Source organism: Lissotriton vulgaris, chromosome 12 (genome assembly GCF_964263255.1).
Source record: "Lissotriton vulgaris chromosome 12, aLisVul1.2, whole genome shotgun sequence".
Taxonomy (NCBI): Eukaryota; Metazoa; Chordata; class Amphibia; order Caudata; family Salamandridae; genus Lissotriton; species Lissotriton vulgaris.
The window spans coordinates 157,201,819-157,221,395 of record NC_141700.1 but is presented as its reverse complement, the minus strand read 5'-3'; the positions used below and the strand labels follow the sequence as shown (position 1 = coordinate 157,221,395).

The window sequence follows — 19,577 nt, the reverse complement described above, 5'->3', positions numbered from 1 at the left end:
GGGAACAGAAACAAGTCATTACAGCAGTGAGAAATATTTTTTTAAACAAGCAGGAAGTGGGATAAGGGAGGGGGCGGGCAAATGGTGAGCACTTTCGCGGCCGCTTTGAGGTTCTCAGTGGCCGCGCGGCTCACTGAGAACATCAAAGCGGCCGCGAAAGTCCTCCCAAAGGCTGCAGGCTGACAAATGGTGCGCGGGCCCGGCGCACATGCACTGTACCCGATCCTCCTGCAGACTTTAGGAGCATTTTTGAGAGCCCTTACTTAACTCTCGCAGAGCAACGCATGCGCGTTGGCTCAGCGAGACCTAAAAAAAACCCTCTAAAGGAGTCATTGAATAGACTCTAGTTAATTTGGCATTTCACCTTCTGGCTGTAATTCTCACAGGGTTCTATCTTACTTACAGAATGAAACTTTCGATTAAACCTTCCAAATTGTTGGACATGCTAACTTCGTGGCCACCAAAAAAATCTTATACCTGGCCTTTAAACTCTTTAAAGCAGCAGTATCCAGCTTAAATACAACATTGCCTGATCTCTGCTAACATTTAAAGATTTACAAATAGTGAGACTGAGGCAAGAGAAGTCTCACCTATCATGGTTAGTGAATTTGGTTAGACTGATGTGGTGCTTCAATCAGGAAGAACAGTCGCCTAATATTCCTCACAGGAGTATTCCTCCTAATAATATTGCACAAGAGTGACCTGTACATGTAACATACATCTTTTAAGACATGGGTTGCACAAAATTCATCCAGAAAATTATTTGTATTTTTTAAAAAGCTTCTTTAGTCAAATCTTCATAAAATCATACATGTTTTGTCTCTTCACATGAGACTTCTTCGGGGCTTCATTGGTTATTCGGTCATCTAAAACTGGCCATATTCAACTCTCTTTATCCATATATCAGCTTCTCAAAAATGATCCTATTGCATACACGAGTTGCTGCTCGCAGTGAAAAAAGATTGGGATGCCAACATAGGCTCGAACAGATTGGGATGCCAACATAAGCTTGAGACATGTACTTTGAGAAATTGGTATCTACCATAATAGGAGAGATGCTGATATATGGATAAAGAGAGTTGAATTGTAGCGGGTTTGCAAGTCCAATTGAGCCACTAGAATGTGCACTCTTGGATATGACCAGTCTTAGATGATCAAATAACCTATCAAGCCCTGAAGAAGTCTCTTGTGAAGAGACGAAATGCGTTGGCTACTGGAAAAATCTGATTTTATGGAGATTTGAATAGACATTGTTTTTAAAATACAAAGACTGTGGACAAAGTTTGTGCAACTCATGTCTTAAAAGATGTATGTTACATGTACAGGGAAGTAACATTGTGTATTCTGGTCACTTTTGTGCAATATAATTTAAGGATATCCACATACAAAAAAACGGTACTATTTATGTGATTATATATTTTCTTACGCTACATCAAAGCTGCCTTCCTACCACTATAGTTCAAACTGTGTCCTGTGGTTCCAGGAACAATCATCTCTTAAAAACCTGTGCCTACTGTTGTACGTTTTTGATCTTTTAGAAACTGGAATGCCAAATTCCTGTTCCCCTTTACCTCTACAGTGCAGTTTCTGTTCTTGAGCACATCTTCACACTGGATATGAGGATTTAAGATTTAAATAGGCAACAATCTTTTGACTGTTGCCAGCCCTTCTGAGTAGCCTCTTGAAGGTGTCACATGTGATGTGAACAGAGGTAAAACACCTTCCCTTGCTAACTAGCATTAAAACAATGCTCTAGAGTCAGTCACATATGAACTTGCTGGGGTCTTGAGGTACTTAGATCCCCAAGAGCATTCTGCTATTGAATTACCTTTAAGACAGCCCCTTCCTGTTCTTATTGATGCTCAAGATTTGTGTCTTTCTTGTTTATTCTGTTAAAAGTTACCAAAGGAAGAAACTTGCTCTCTGCTGACAGGTTGATTAGTGGTTGCCAGATAGGACAGTAAATTCCCCAGACCTAGGTGTAGAAGTGTGGCTCACCGGTTAGAGGAGGCAGTCCCTGATGCAGAGGTCAGACTCGGGACCAGGGTTCAATCCCTGACTCTGCAAGGCCTTGAGCTCAAAATGGCCACGGACTCGATAATTCTCGCCTCGGTGCCTACTCGAATCGTGGGTTCACACTTTGCAACTCTGGGCCATAGCTTGCTTAATCTCCTCTACGGCCCAACCACGACAGGATGCCTGGCCTTCACCTTGGGATGCCCCGTAGGGGTAATCTCGCAGGAAAAGGCCAGGACGGGTTACCAAAGCAAGCGCCTTGAGACCTTACGGTGAAAGGCGCTATATAAGAACGTATGATTTACGATTTAGCTCACATTCTACAACTTTTCTGGGTAGTAATTTGGATCGAGGGTCTTCTCAGTGTATTTATGTAGAGACGCTTGTGACGTGTGGTTGCCTAAGACATGGCCTTACATGGCTTAACACCCTGGAGGTTACCTAATCCTCCTTGAGGGTTCATTTGTTGAAAATCCTTCTCTTGCAGGTACTTCATGTGGCGGTTACTGGTGCTCTCCTATTCGCTGGACTTCACAGATGCCTACAACTGGCCGCTGCTCGTTTACATGATGATGATCTGCATATACCCCTTCACCTCCAGCTGCGCCCACACCTTTAGCAGCATGTCCCCTCGTGCCTGCCATATCTGCTATTTCTTTGACTATGGTGCTCTGAGCCTGTACAGCCTTGGTAAGTGGAATCTTTAAAGACATTCTGTGAGTTTTGTCCCGGTGAGGGGGGGAACCAGCCTTCAAGCAAGAATACATTTAATGGAGCTTGTGCTCTAAGGAATGGCAAGTTTTTCAACTGTCGTGCCACTTGTGGTGCACTCGCTGTAATGGTTGTATGGAGTTGTTTAGTTGACTTTTCATAGAAAAACAGGGAGTGCCCAATTTACAAAGATTTTGCTGTGACTTACTCTTGGACCACTCATGACTTACTGCTGAAATGCCTCGAGACTAGGCCACACTTACTCACAGCAAAATCTCTGTGAATCGGGCCCATATTTATTATTGATTCTTGTGATAGCTGTGAGGCATTATTGTCCGATAACATTTCTGATAATCTTATATACAGTTTTACACTGGTTTAGCTCTTCAGTTAGTACTAATGTCATGTTTAACACAGGGAGGGCAGTTGAGTCAAAAATGATGGAAAGGCTTAGTAAATCCTGATGAGAAAGCTAATTTAATACTTGTAGATTAGCTCAGTCCATGGTGCGCTATCGTTAACCTTGTGTGAGTGGAGGGCTTCTTTCGATACCTTCATAACACTTCAGAAGATACAGGTGGAAAACGCCAATTGGATCAGATGTAGTAGCTTAGTTGGAATCAATGAGTTGTCTCAGTGCTATGATGATACTGGTCGACTGGATTTGCTGTGATTCTTCAGTTGCTGATAACGGAGTAGCCTGTAACTAATGTCAAAGGTAGGATAGGTGATTAGCTAGCTACACTATTAATGGCCCTATAAACAACAAATAAAACAAGAAATACATTTTTACAAAGTGTAAAATGACTCTCCTTGGAAAGTAACTTTCGTCTGACTTGAATCGAGGCGACGTATCAATACTGCAGAACATACAAAGGAGAGACGAAATGCACTATCTGATAGAGACTTCTAGCTGCAGATTCCTTACCTTAGAATTATCCCCGTGTCAGACTGGATTTGAATTCTTTTGTGCGAGCAGTACCCCTATGCGCTGGTAGGTTTTCATTGTTCGGCTCTGTGCTCCATTGTTGGTGTCGTCGTGTACGGTACCAATATCGGGGCCACCCCAGGGCACTGATGTTAGTTCTTTTGTCTCTGATAGAGACATCTAACTGGAGATAGCTTACCTTTGAATTTTAAAGAGGTCAGACTGGATCTGGATAACCCTGCGTCGGTCGGTTCTGCGTGATGTCAGCAACATCTGCGCTGGAAGTGACGTCCGCATCACCTATGTAGGTACCACCTTGGCACGCTGATGTTGGTTCTTTTCTTTTCGCGCCAGTCAAGCACTGATCAGGGCTCCTGTCTGTCACTTTTTGCCAGGATTTTTCAACGTTTTGTCGACCCCGTTTTGGTGTGTAGGATGTCCTCAAGGAAGACTTCGGGTTTCAAATCGTGCAGTGTACAACATTGCGCCATGTCGGTGACGGAACCCCATTTGGTCTGCCTGTGATGTCTGCAGCGTGACAACGACTCCCAAGTCATTCTCCGACTGGCAAGCCTTGGCACCGAAGGCTTTGAGGGAGCGGTCCCTGAAGCTGTTGCTTCCCCGACTCCTCGGAGATCATGGTCCTGATTGAGAGGAAGGTCCCATTCTGTTCCAAGAGTCAAAGTCCTCTTTGTCTCACTCAAGATTGCCAGGTAGAGGCATAACCAACATAAAAAGTCAAAGCCTGCTTCAAGTTCTGCCTGGCCGACATGACAGAGGAGCCTTGGAGTCCAAGGCCTCGCTCTCCTGAACCTCCGCCTGGGCCAACTCTGCGCCTCCCCGCTTTCCGGGAGCCAGGGCGTCCCCCATTCGAATGATGGAATTTTATGAGGCCATGACCACATTTTTAAGCGGTTTAAGCGGCCTGACTATGGCGCACCTTAGGCCCCGTAGGATCAGGGGTCATCAGTAGTACCACTGCGACCTTCCCCGGCACCGCTCCCGACACCGATGCTTCCGGCTCCCACTGGTCACGCCAGCCCTATTCTGATTTCCAACAACATGCAGCCAGAGCCAATGGTCACCGACAGGACCAACATGTCCTAAGACATTTACTGAGCCTTATTCTGGAGGGCTATGATTAAAAGAAAAACGGGAGGGGTCACTTATGAACAAGATATTGAGTGTTCTGAGGAATTGGGTGAAGCCAGAGGACTGGATACCTCTCCAGATACTGGCATGCTTTCTACCATACATTGTGGCTACGGAGGAGGGAACATCTTACGCTATTGGGCTACATAGAGCGGCTGAGATCCTCGAGCTCAAGCTGCCCTCAGTGGCAGTCAAGACTAACATCTTGACACAGATGCTACAGGCGAGAGCTCTTTCTTCAGTACCCTTGCTGATACCCTCACAGACGTTATTGTGGTAACATGGTCCAAACCCAGCACAGGGGTTCCTGTGAACAGAAAGATCGTTCGTCCCCACCTCCTTTCCCCCTGGTGACCCAAACATCCTCACTACCCACCTATCCCCGGGGAGATTGGCAGGCCATGAGCACTTTCAGTTCACGGTGCACCATTTTGGGCTTACCAGCGTCCCTCTGGTGTTCACTAAGGCGATAGCGGTGGTTGCAGCTCATATGGGTAGAACACAGGTGCCAGTCTTCTCAAACTCTATGACTGGCTGTTAAAGGCAGGCTCACCTCAGGCTGTCGTCTCCTACCTCCAGACCACAGTGTACCTCCTGCACTCTCTGGGGTTCACTATCAATGTGGTGAAGTCACACCTGACTCCCTCTCAGACGCTCCTTTTCATTGAAAATGTTCTGAACACAGAGCAGTTTTGGGCTTATCCACCTGAGCTGCGAGTACAGGATATTCAGGCTATGCTACCGATGTTTCAGCCTCTATCCTGGATTTCAATGAGAATGACCTCCTGAATCCTACTAGGAACACATTGCTAGATGGTATATCCGGTCTCCGCAGTGGGATCTAAAGTTCCAGTGGGTGCAGTATCAGGAGCATCTCTCCAGATCTCATGGGAACTGCACGAGACCTGCAGTGGTGGCTGACTAACTGTGATTGGGTCAGAGGCAGACCCCCTGCCTTCCCCAGCCAGATCTCACAGTAGTGACAGATATGTTACTTCTGGGATGGGGCGGCCATATGGGATGGATGGAGGTCAGAGGACTATGGTCTCTGGCAGAATATGGACTCCACATCAGAATGCTGGCGCTCCGAGCAAACCGCTTGGCATTGACAGCCTTTCTACCCTCCATCAAATTGAGGCTAGTTCCACCACCATGTGATACTGCAACAAACAGGGTGGGTGGGGTCATGGACTCCTAGTCAAGTTTGCGCTATATAAAACAAACAAAAAAAAGACACCCTGTGTCTCTGGACATGGCTGGAACAGCAGGGCATATCACTGGTGGTTCAACACCTGGCAGATTCCCTGAACGCCAGAGCGAACAAACCTAGCCTTTGATGCCTAACAAATCAGGAGTGGCATCTCAACCCGGAGGTGGTGCAAGGTCTCTTTCTGCTGTGGGGAGAGCCTTGGTTAGATATGTTCGCCTCCGCAGAGAGCTCACAATGTCAGCAGTTTTGAGTGCTGGAGTTTCCAAGGCAGCCCTCCCTCGTAGAATTTTCATCTCAAGTGGAGCTCAGACGTACTGTAAGCCTTTCCGCCCATACCATTCCTATCGAGAGTTCTCAAGAAGATCAGGAATAACCAGGCCCAAGTCATTCTTGTGGCGCTAGACTGGGCATGGAGAGTCTGGTATCCCAATCTTCTGCAAATGAGCATTGCGCCCCTGCAAGAGCAGCAGCAGGGGAGGGTTCTCCATCCGAACCTGTCAACTCTGCAGCTTCTTGCATGGAGATTGAGGAGCGACAGTTGATAGCTTTTGACCTTCCTCCCGAAGTTTGTAATGTTATTCTGGCAGCCAGGCGTCCCTCCACTAAGATGGTGTACACCTGCTGGTGGCCGAAATTTGCAATATGTTGTACAGAGAATTATATCAACCCTCTTTCTGCATCTGTCTCCAATGTTTTACTTTTTATTTTTATCCTTGCCAAGCAGAGCTTTGGTCACCCTGAAATGGTGTTTTTGTGCTTTGTCTGCTTTCCTGAGGCAGCCAGACCAACCCTATTTTTTAAGTCAACCATTGTGCATAGATTTCTAAAAGGCTTTGTACATATGATTCCACCTTCCCCCTTCATTATGCCTCAGTGGGCCCTTATTTTGGTTCTCACCTTCCTCATGTGTGCTCATTTCAAGCCACTGCACAATTGCTCCCTCGGGCTGCTCACAATAAAAACTGCCTTTTTCAGTGGCATTCATATCTGCCTGTGGTGTCTGGAGGGTGAGAGAACTGCAGGCTCTATCGTCCAACCCTCCTTTTTTGGCGATATTCCCTGAACAAACTGGTGCTTCGTACTAGACCCTCTTTACTCCTGAAAGTGGTAACACCTTTACATGTGAGACATTCTGTCACCTTGCCCACTATTCTAATCTCCTCCACATCCCTCTAAGGAAGAGGAGCAACTCCACCATCTGAACCCAAAAAGAGTGTTGTCTTTCAATCTTGACAGCACAAAAGAGTTCCGGATGGACGACCAACTCTTTGTGGGGTATGTTAGTGTGAAGAAAGGTCAGGCGGTGCAGAAAAGGACCATCTTGTGATGGGTCAATCTTTGCAGCAAGTTCTGCTACACTTTGGCAGAGAAGCAGCCTCCTGAAGGCTTAAGAGCTCATTGCACCAGAGCTAAAGCTGCTACCACTGCGTTAGCATGTGGAGTCCCAGTCCTGGAAATCTGTCAGACAGCAAAATGGGCATCCCTGCACATGTTTACCAACCATTACTAACTGGACAGTCAGGTCCGCAGGGACTGCCATTTTGCCTGTTCCATCCTGCAGGTCTTTCAAGCCTGAAGCATGTCTGCAGCCCTCCTCCGGGGAAGGAATTGCAGTGGCTAGTTGTCTCTATCAGATGGACAAGCTACTTACCTTCGGTAATGCCTTATCTGGTAGAGACACTATATAGCCAGAGATATCTAACTGACCCACACATCCTCCCAGCACTGCAGACACGTTTCTAGGGTCAAAGTTGTTCCCTTTCAGGGCCCTAGTTTTTAAACACACCAATGTCAGTACTCTTCGTGGCTTTGTGTTTCTGGTGTGGAAGGTTGTGAAAAATAACTGATGGCAGCGCACCGAGGCGGTGCTATATAGGTGACTCAGATGATGCCAACGATGTGTCAAGGAGCCAACGGATGCTACCTACCGAGGCGCAGGGGTATTGATCAAGAAAAATCTGTCGGATCCAGTATGATGCCTGGGAAATTCGAATGTAAGGAATCTTCAGCTGGATGCTCTTTCTACCAGATAGGCGTTACCGAAGGTAAGTAACTTGCCCTTCTATGCCAGTCAGCATAAATCGATCCGGAGAGAGCTACCTCCAGTAATTTATTTTACTGCCTTTTTTTTAACTTTTTGTTGAAATGTTTTGAGACTTGTCTCCTGGTGTTGAAGGGAGATCCACAAGGAAGGCTGGATTCAAGCCCTTTGGCGCATGCCACCGGCAAATGTCGGTGGTGGACTCACACCTCATCTGTCTCTAATGCCTTGAACCCAACCATGACCCCAAGACCTGTGCCGATTGTCATGCCACATACCCCAAGACCTTGAGGGAGCGATTACTCAAGCTCGTTGATGCTTGACGTGCGACGCCTCGACGATCTCAAGCCCAGTTGAGAGGAAGGTCCCGAGATCGGTAACGGAGCCATCGATCTTTGGCGCAGTCACTCCACTCCAGTAAGTTCCACAAACAAAAAGAAGAAAAGAATGTCAAATTCACCCCATCCATCAAAATCATTGAACGAAATGAGGGAGCGTCATCATTCGAGGTTTGGCTCCATGATTGAGCCTGTGCCTGGGCAGGCTTCAAGCGTCCCCGAGTTTCGGGAGCAGGAGCGACTACTGCCCAACTCTAAGAATTCTATGAGGCCATGAACCTCATTTTTGGATGACCCATCCAGCTAGAGTGCCTTCGGGTCCTGCAGGTTCGGGAGGGGCCCCTACTGTTTTACCTCTGGTGGGTTTGCCCTCACCACTAGGAGGTGGATCCAGACCAGTGCCAGTCATGCCTCCCCAACCTTCCCCGATGCTGGTCTGACTGTTGACGCTTCGCGGCTCCACCCCATTCTTTATCCCAACTCAGACATGGAGCCAGAGGGGCGTTCCCGACTCTGGTGCTGATGTGAGCCATTCCCTCCAGGCAGGAGCCTGAGCCCTATTCCTATTCGCTAGGGCTCAGGGAAGATTGGGTGGAGCCACTGGACCTTGAAGAATACCAGCTCCTAGACCCTGATCTGCACTAGTGTGAAGAAATGGCAGATGTCAGTGGACTGACCACCTCCCCAGGTACTGGCTTGGTCTGTCCTCCTACCATGGCCATGGAGGAGGGAGACACTTTGCTATGGTGGTGAGGAGGGCAGCTGAGGTCCTGGACCGTCAGTTGCCCTCTTTGGCGGTCAAGACTAATGTGTTGAGGGAGGTGCTTCAACCGGGAGTCACCCCTTCAGAACCACTTGTCCCATTTTATGAAGCTGTCAGACATCCTGCTCTGGCCTGGTCCAAATCCTGCACTGGGGTTCTGTGAACTGGACAATTATCTTCCACCCTTATCCCACCCTAGGGGACCCCTCTTTCCTCACACATCACCCCACACCGGAGAGCTTAGTTGTCCAAGGATCTACTTCCTGTGCAAATCCTGGTGCATTCCTTACCACTCCACCAGATAGATAATCTTTAAGACTGGTCACCTGGGGTAAGAAAAGCTTTCTTCCACCAGCCTGGTTTTGTGGTCTGTGAACACTGCATGCTTTTTGGGGTGTTTCTCCTATTCCCTTTGGGATTCGGTTGCGCAGGTGCTGCCCACCTATGATCCCGGAGGAGGGCCAGGCCATACTCTTCCAAGCAATGGATGATGGGAGAAATGCAGCTAAGTTCACATTCTGATGTGGGTTGGACATGACTGACTCTCGGTGGCCTTACAGTACCATGCCTGGCTCAGGACAACTGACTTTTCAGGGGATATCTAAGCTTTGCTTATGGACATGCCCATTGATGGCTCCTGTCTCTTCCAAGACAAGGCAGCGAGGCCCATGGACCTTTCCATGACCCCCGTCAACCCCAATCTTTCGCTCCTTTCATGGCCACGGAAGGGGCTTCCAGCCAAGTTTTTTATCCTCCCAGGCCCTGTGTGGCTGAGGAAGCGGCACCCATAGACCCTGTGGGACTGGCAGCCAGAGGTTTGTCCTCTGATCATCCTTGGCAAACAGTGAGTGGCAGGATACGCCATCACCTGCACCACTGGAGGTCAATAACATTGGACCAATAGGTTCTCCAGATTGCCCGAAGGGGCTACTCCCTCCCATTCGTGACTACCTCTCCACCCATGTCACCCACTTACTACAGGTTGATTGAGGACCACCCCTCCTTATTCCACAAGGAAGTGGCAGTTCTCTTGGTCAAGGGAGCCTTAGAGAGGGTGCCAGCATCAGAAGTAGGTGGTGGTTGCTATTTCATCTACTTTCAGGTACCCGAGAAGGACGGTGGCCTTAGTCCTAGCCTAGACCTACACCCTCTCAATTTCTTCCTGAAAAAGGAGAAATTCAAAATGTTCATGCTCGCACAAGTCCTGTTTGCTCCGGACCCGGGAGAGTGGATGGTAGATTTGGGCTTGAAGGATGCATACTTTCACATCCCCTTCCTGCTTGCCCACGGACGTTACCTGTTACCTCGGTTCACAGCAAGTCATGAGCACGTTCAGTTCACCGTTCTCCCCTTTGGCCTTGCCAGCACCCCTTCTCAGATGCTCCCTTTCATCTGAGCACATCTGGACACAGTGCAGACCCCTTTCCCTTTCCCAACCAGATCTGATAGTAGTGACACATGCGTCGCTCTGGGATTGGGCCTCCATCTGGGAGAGGTGGAGAACAGAGGCCTCTGGTCTCCGGCGGAATCAGGGCTGCACATCAACTTGTTGGAGCTCTGGGCAATCTGAATCGCATTGGAATCCTTTCTATCCTTCCATCAAGGGAAGACTGGTACAGGTGTACATGGACAACACCACCAGCATGTGGTAATGCAGCAAACAGGGCATGATGGGGTTGTGCACCCTTTTGTCAAGAATCCCTGCTTCTCTGGACATAACTGGAAAGTCAGATCATTTCTCTGATGGTTCAAAACATGGTAGGCTCTCTGAACACCAGGGTGGATGAACTCAGCAGAAGATGCTTAGTGGATCACTAATGGCGTCTCCATCCAGAGGTGGTGCAAAGTCTCATTCAACAGTAGGTAGAGCCTTGGTTAGATCTGTTCGCCACTGCAGTGATTGCAAAAGGACACCACTTTTGCGCACTGGAGTTTCCAAGGCGGCTCTCACTCGGAGATACATTTTTTGTGTTTCGAGTGGAGCTCTGGCCACCTGTACACCATTCCCCCAATACCACTCCTGCCCTGAGTTCTCAGGAAGATCTGGAATGACCTGGCCCCAGTCAGCCTTGGGGCTCCGCACTGGGTTAGGAGAGTTTGGTATCCAGAGCTGTTGAGCGCAGCCATCATTGGACCAATCAGGCTGCCCCTTCTGGAAGGTCTTCTGTCACAGCAGCAGGGAGGGTACTCCACCCGAACTTGTCAATGCTCCGCCGTCATGCAGGGTGATTAAGCGGCAACAGTTGACATCTTTAGACCTTCGATCCTAAGTCTGTAATATCATCTTGACAGCCAGATGTCCCTCCACCTAGACTGTATATGCCTGCCACTGAGGCAAGTTTGTGGCATGGTGTGCAGACACCCTTTCTGCCCCCCATTCTTAAGTCCTTCTGTTTAGTCTCTCCCTTGCTCAGCAGGGCTCTGCTCTGGGCACTTTGAAAGGCTTTTTTCTGCCCCTTTGAATGTCTGCACTTTCCTGATCAGCCATCCCTTTTCAGGTCCACCGTTGAACATAGGTTCCTGAAAAGTATCCAACATCTGTTTCCTACTTCACCCTTCATCATGCCTCAGTGGGACCTAAATTAAGATTTAAATTTCCTCATGTGCGCCACTCTTCCTCTTTTTGTGAGAACTGTCCTCTCGTGCGTTTAACTTTCTAGAGGCGAAAACATCTGCCTGGAGGGTCAGTGAACTCCAGGGTTTGTCATCTAGGCCTCCATACCTTAACATCTTGCCAGACAAGCTGGTCCTTCGCACAATAAGCTTCCTTGCTACCAAAGATGGTCACTCCCTTTCATGCAGAACAGTCCATCACCCTGACTACCTTTTCTGCTCTGACTCATCCCTATAAAGAAGAGGATCAAGTCCACCAGCTGGACCTAAAAAGAGTGTTGTTGTTCAACCTTGACTGCCCAAAAGGGTTCCAGGTGGATGAACAAGTCTTCGTGGGGTATGTCGGAGCCCAGAAATGGAAAGCCGGGCAGTAATTAACCATCTCCTGATCTATTGTGCTCTGCATAAAGATTTGCTATGCACTGTTTAAAAAGCGATCCACTGAGGCTTTGCATGCTCATCCCACCAGAGCCAAAGCTGCAACCATTGCTTTAACACGCTGAGTTCTGGTCCTGAACATCTGTCAGGCAGTAATGTGGGTATCTCTGCATACATTTACCAACCACTACAGCCTGGACAGTCAGTTACGTACGGATGGGCACTTTACCTGGTCAGTGCTGCAGGCCTTCTTAGTGTGAAATGGTTCACAGACCCACCTCCGGGTAGTTACTTACCTTTGGTAATGCCTTATCTGGTAGAAACTGTATCTATCCCCAGATTCCTTACCTACCCACCCATCCTTGCCGCTCTGACATCAGATTTTTAGGGTCAAGGTTGGTTCCCTTTCAGGTTCCTAGTCTTCCACACCAGTGGTCAGTGTTCTTCGTGGCTCCATGCTCCAGTCATGGAAATCTTCAAAAAGACACTGATGTCAGTGCACTGGGGATGCGCCTATACAGGCACCATGAAGTCAATTGTGGCGCGGACGACGCCACATGAAGCTGAATGGTGCCACCTACCCTCACACAAGGGTACTCCTCACAAAACATTTCCGGATCCAGTCTGACGTCTGGGGATAATTCTAAGAAAAGGAATCTGGGGCTAGATAGAATCTTTACCAGATAAAGTGTTACCAAATGTTAGTAACTTGTTCTTCAGAGGTATTCACTCACAGACACACATGCCCTCAGGCACCCCTTGTCCCACGAACAACCTTTCTGAGCAGGGATACCTTGTTCTTGTCCTCAATGGGTGCATGTGCTGGCATCACTGTCTGCTGCCCATTCTTGGATTGCATCTTTTGTTAACTGCATGCATGCTTAACAGAGCCAGCGCAATCAACTGTTTTTCCAATCTTCACTTTTTCTCTTCAGTCAAGAGGTAAGTGATCACAGAAAGTGACCAATGGTCGTGGACAGAGGAATGGAGGAGATGAAAATGAGAGGAAATTCTGTTTCAATGATCTTCATTCTCAAATTCAGGACTTCTAACGTCTGAACTTTCTATATACCTCACACATTCCAAAGAGCATATAGCATTCTAAGCATGAAGTTAGGGGTGTTTACTTCATGTTACCTAAAGGGAAAAGCAGAAATTTCTGACTCTACAATGATATTGTTCCTTTAGTATCATCTGCATTTTTCATGTGGTGCTTGTGTTAATACATTTGTGGGGAGGTGGAGGTGGTGAGAGAAAGTGTGGGATAACTCAGTTTGATGCAGTGAAACAGATTAGTTAAAGATGTTGGGGTAGCTCAGTTAAAGTTGCTCTGACCAGTTTGAGAAAGCGGAATGAAATAGGGTGATCGCTCGAGTATAGAGAAATACTCCATGTTTACTTCACGTGTGTCTCTTAACACTATCACTGCTGCAGCAATTCCCCCTCTGTGCTGAAAGTCCTTGGAATCCATTGTTCATGACGAGCTCAGCTCGTCATAAGCACACGACCAGTGTACTGCATGACGAGCTGAGCTCGTCATGAGCATCAAAGGGGTTAAGCAAGCCAGAAATAGGAGAAAACAGGCGTTATGGGGTGAATAAGGTTCTCTACTTTCTTATGTGCTTAGAGACTTCTATGCAGCCAAGGCCCATTGCAGGTAAGAGCAGTTGGGCAGTTTGGGGTGGATTTTGACAGGTGACGATGAGGAAAAATTCAATAATTAATTAATTTCCCCTCGTCGTTGTCTGTCGAAAACCCCCCCATCCGTCTCAGCCCGCTCTTACCTGCACGGGGTGCGACTGCTGCTATGTGAACCCTTGGTTATTAATGTGTAGGTATATTTGCAAGGAGAATATCTGCTGAGAAACCACACACACATTTATTACTGAAGCTTAAAAAGGGTTCAGGAGAATGGGCTGTAATTCTTGATGGAACACATTGTTATAGTGTAGCCTTCAAATTCCCCTCCTCTCCTGTGGTTCTTCGTGTGCGCTACCAAAGATATGCCACAGGCTGTGGCTACTACTCCTCACCAGAAACAAACCTGGCTACTTTAAAGGGTGAAAGAAAGAGCTAAGTTAGCCTAAGTTTAAATATACAAGAAATTGATCTGCTTGGCCTTGAGTTCATGAAAACTCATAATGTGGTGTGTTTATGTTTGTAGGCTGTGCTTTCACATATGGAGCCTATACGATGCCAGACCGCTGGGTTAACAGCACTTTACACCAATACTTTGTGCCAGTGGCGGCTTTTAACTCATTTATCTGCACCGGCCTCTCATGTTACTCCCGGTACGTAGGACAACCCAATTGTGAATTCTTCTGTACAAGGTTATGTGTTTCTAAATCCTGCTAATGACGCTACTGCAGGCATGAGTGGTGTATCGCAATAGGTAGACTGCCTAATACACTAACACTTACCACTCTAGTCATGCTAACTCATCCTGCCATGGGAAGGACTTCCAATGAAAACAAATGAGGTTGGAACAGTTTGGTTGAGGCGTAAAAGTGGCTACCCTTGAAACAGTATCATGGCCCTTCTAGCCCCTCATGCTCTGAAAAGTAAGTAGGAGTCATCAATTGCTTGTTTGCTACCAGGGAATCCATCCCATCACCATGGGGACCAGCCTCAGGGCACAAAACAATACCAAAACTATGATATCCATGGAAGCAGTTCAAGAGAAAAAATACCCGGCAAAAATAAAGTAAAAATCATCGAGAGGCAAAATAAATAAACAGTTGGTCAAGATACATAATAAATGTTTATTCAATTTTTGGGTCACAATCTTAGTTTTGCTGGTTGGGGGTGGGTGGGCACCACATCTGCCATGGACTTGCTAGTTCTGTTCTTCACAGTATAGAGCGTGTACTGCCATTTGCCTGGGGCAGCTTAGTTGCTGATCAATTTTTAGTGTTCGTAAAAAAAGCTTTGTAGCCTCATCAGTAATCCTGTATTACCTATTATTCTATAGTGTTGCTTTTGGTAATTTACTTATTGAATATTCAAAATAGCTTTGATAGCATTTAGACTAAATACATTAGTGGTTGGAGTTACTTTGTGGAAATGCAAAACACTCCTTGCTTTCACTGCTACTAAAGAAGCATGTATTTAGATCCCAGCCAAAGAAGTGATGCTTTTTTATGGCATGGAAATCAAGCAGTAATTAGTATGTTTGAAGTAGCAACCATGACAGCAGAGTAGATGGGAGTTAGTTGCATGGGAACCTCATAGGGGTGAGCAGCATTGACTTCAGGATTTCCTGTTATCAGTCCCCATCTAAGCACAGACATCTTTGCTTAAAAAAAAGCACTGACCACTCATCTTCTAGCTCCCATGTTGTCTTAAGTCATTTTCTACTCCACAGGGACCAGAAGTAAGGAGGAGAGTAATTTTCCTCTCCACGTGGATCAGGAAAGACCTAGGGAGTGTTGGGTTGCTCAATTTAACCCGGGTGGGAAAATTCAAACAAGGTGAAGTTGCTCAAAATAAAGTCAGCAAAAAAGATACTTTTATTTTGTGGACACAATGTCATGAAGATACATGCCTCTTGTTTCTCATCATTGTCTTCAAATAGTTAAAATGAAATGAGGTGTCTTTCAGCATGGCAGGTCACCCCAAAATGCTGTCAAATTGTCTCCCTGAAGTATAGAAGCAGACTCCTGATGCTGTGTTTTTGTCCCTCTGTACCTCCTCAGAATTGCATCTGACAGTGAGGTGTCCCTTACAGCTAGAGAGAGAAAATTTGAAAGGCAAAATCAATGCATCCTGGAATGAAATAGTTGGTTGTGCTCGAAATGTAATAGATAGGGTATGCCTTATGCCCCACACAACCGGCCCCGCTCCCAGCTGGGCTATGTGCGAGGAACAAAGAAGGGAACAGAACAGAATGGCCTTTACTTGTTTTTGAAGGAGAATGCACCCCAGCTGGCAAATAAGTATTCCCTCTGTGTGAGCTGTCTGTGACAAACCGCTTTGAATGCCCAGTTCCTTTGTACCAAAAGCATGGTTCCCCCAGCAACGAGACAGGGGAACACATTTCGGCCTCAACAAACTTTTCATGGGTTCTCCCTTTTTCCCTCCCTCCTGTGACAGATTCTTGGAACTGGAATGCCTGCAGCTGAGTAAAAACCTCCGCATGGCAGCCTTCGTCTACCCCTTCATCTTCGACAATATCCCGCTCTTCTACCGGGTAAGTACAGAAAATCGCAAAGTCAATTAGTCTTTGCATTGGTTTCTATTGCTTTGTGTGGAGCAGGAAGACTACAGTATAAGGGTATAGAGTTTGAGAAGCCAAGAAAAATAAATAAAAAAGGACAGAAAGGCCTCACTCTTCTAAGGTTGTCGTTTTGCTTCATACGCTTCAGTCCTGTTACAGAGAACTACTCAAAGCACTGTAACTACATGCAGGAGTATGGAGACAGTTCTATACAGATTGCAGTAACATGGTATAGTAGTTTAAAGACAGGGCTTGCTTTTTTTTTTACCTTTTTTTAATTAATTCTTTGTTGACAGTCTCATTATAGGGTAGCAGTCTGTAGTGTGCAGGATATTTGGGAAACCTGTGTTTTGTACTGCACTTTTCATCCATCCTACCGACAAATATGCTTTTTTTTTGTTACGGTTAATTTTCTTTTGTTTCTTTGTGTATCCTATTAACATCTTTGTTTCTTCACATCCTGCTGCTAGCCTTTTTTCAGGGACTCTAAATGAAACAATGAACATGTTTATCCCACAGTTCCTTTCTCTCCTACACAGTGAATGATTTGGTGTGCATACAAATGTGTGTTACTTTTGGATGAAATTGCGAGAATCATATAAAGGTTGATATCTCAAATTTGTAAAAGATGTCAGAGTTACCTTCATTATACACCAAAATCAACCCATAAATTGGAAAAATGCCTGTAGAGAGAAGTCTTCAGCATTCTCTTCTCTTTAATTCAAGTCTGGTTACTAGTCTTGTCCAGTTACGTTTATTAGTTCAAGAAATAGATATCAGTCAGTCAGTCAGTCAATCCACTTTATTTGATTACTTAAAATCATAAAAGTACAGAAACGGAACACAGACAACACTATTACAAATCTTTAGGCATAACAGTTATAATACATAGGCAATATTTCAAATCATTATAAAACCCTATCAAACATTCTGACCCCCTGTCCTGAGACTAGCAGAGGACCACAAGCCGAAACTTAAGATGGTAACATCCTCAAAGTTCTCTTATTCTTAATCCTCACTGCTGCTACCAGAAAGGATGCAATATTAAAAATATCACCAGGGTTACACAAAGATTGAAGAAAAACTAGCGCTGGTCTAACCTGGGTAAAACCCCTTTCTTCTCAGGATAGGTAACAAAAATCTCATGTGAATATGGGAAAAAAAGTCACAAAACATCATAAAATGTAATGTGTCCTGGGAAGAGAAATTATCACATTGGCAAGGTTCAGCATCTTCAGGATTACACCATCCTTGAAACTCCCCCAATGTTAAATGAGTCAAATTAAAACGCAACCTAGTTATGAGCTATCTGTGGTACGACTTGTTAACAATTAACAGATAAGGTTCAATTAATAGATGTTTTTAACAAATAATGGACCTTAACTAAGGGTTTGCATAAGTCCTGTTCTTCTCGCTCCACAGACAAGAGGTTCTTAAAATTCAGATTTACCCACAATACGTCCTCCTTCCGAATCTTATCAGGTTCCTCATAGAGCTCTGGTCGTCCTAATTTAGAAAGCATACTTTTAACGTACGCCAACCATTTGATTTTTACAGACTTATCCAGTGCAGTACCGTCTCGTAAAATCAGGTGGTTCAAGGTTAATTCGGGATTCAACCAGGTTTTGAGACAGCAAAGCAACGGAGCTGTTCTCAAAATATCGGTAACATAACCTAGCCCTAGCTCCTGATGTATGGCGTACAACAGAGTTGATTGATGGACGGACAAAAGACTCCTTAAAAATTTGTTTCCAGCTATCTGTATGCTGGCCTGATCTTTATAGCCTCATATAGAGGATCCATAGGCCGCAATAGCGAAGCACTCAGCCTTATAAACCTTAAGGATAGGCTATATAGGCCTGGCACCCAGACACAGTGCAAATCCTAAGAGGGATGAGGAAGCTCGACTGACAGCATTCTTTTTGACTTTTTGTTGTGGAACCCAGGATGACCTGTCGTCAAAAAGGACTCCCAAATAAGTGAAGGAAAACACAGAAGAAACCTCCACACCATTACAATAAAATGTCTTTCTAGGTTTATGACCTACTGTCATGATGTGTGACTTTCCATTATTCACAATCAGATCCAGTGAGTTCATGAACGCCCCAAAAGCATCTAAAAGCCGCTGTAGACCCACTACTGTACGGGCTAAAAGAACCGCATCATCCGCGTAGAGGAGAACAGGGATTGCACACTCTCCCACATGCGGAATATCCAATGCAGCCTCAACGAGCGATTTGTCCAGATCGTTCACATAAAGAGTAAAAAGCAGGGGCGCCAAGATACATCCCTGCCGGACGCCCCTGCCTGTGATAAAAGATCTGGTACAGTCGCCAGCCTAAGATAACCTAACAGAGGCTGTAAGGTCTTGGTGAAGGTTAGCTAAAAAATAAACTAAACAGGGGTCAAGTCCCTTTTCCATTAAAATATTCCAGAGCTTTGATCTATTGACCAGGTAAAACGCACTGGAAAGGTCCATAAAAGCCATTGTTAGACAACCCTCCTTGGCCATGGTGTATTTACCTAATAAAGGATGCATGTTTAAGCACTGATCCATAGTACTCCTCCCACATTTAAATCCATGTTGCAAATTAGACAGAATACCCCTTTCATTTACCCAGTCTGTGATTTTAGATAAAATAACCTTTCCCAGGATTTTCACAGAGGAGTCAATGAGGGCTATCAGCCTATAACATCGGGGGTCCCCTCGCTGGCCCTTTTTAAAAATAGGAATAATAATAGATTTAGACCAGGAGCCCGGGAAGCCTACTGTACCCACAGCACGGAAGACATTAGCAAGGATTTTAGCCCAGAATTGAGGGTTACTTTTAAAGAGATCTGCGGGAATCCCGTCTGGGCCCGCTGCTTTATTACTAGCAGTATCTCTTATCGCTTTCTCAATTTCCCCCTCGTTAAACTCAATCTGTGTACTGGCCTGATTTAGGGAGGACCATGGGGTGCAGTCCACAGGTCCCCTGATTTCATAAATCGCCTCGAAATGAGAAAGCCACTGAGTTTCTGTGATATTACAATCCTGAGTTTCTGTATCTTCCCCCGAAAATAATGCAGTGCTGATGATGGTCCAGAACCTAGAGCTATCCCTTAATACCTCCACAGGCAATAAAGAGTTCGAGACTCTTCCTTTATCTCGTTTTTACGCCTGTGAAGGACTAGCTTATACTCCTTCCTCCACCAATCAAATCCCGATCCA

The 19,577-nt window shown here is 46.0% G+C and overlaps 1 protein-coding gene across 1 annotated transcript in view; it reads left to right on the top strand.

Moving 5' to 3' along the window:
- Positions 1-19,577, top strand: part of PAQR6 (progestin and adipoQ receptor family member 6) — a 174,481-nt gene that overhangs the window by 116,433 nt on the left and 38,471 nt on the right. The window contains exons 4-6 of the mRNA XM_086947660.1: positions 2,504-2,706; positions 14,315-14,441; positions 16,243-16,339. Coding sequence (XP_086803786.1) covers positions 2,504-2,706; positions 14,315-14,441; positions 16,243-16,339 — 427 coding nt within the window. The remainder of the gene's footprint in view (positions 1-2,503; positions 2,707-14,314; positions 14,442-16,242; positions 16,340-19,577) is intronic.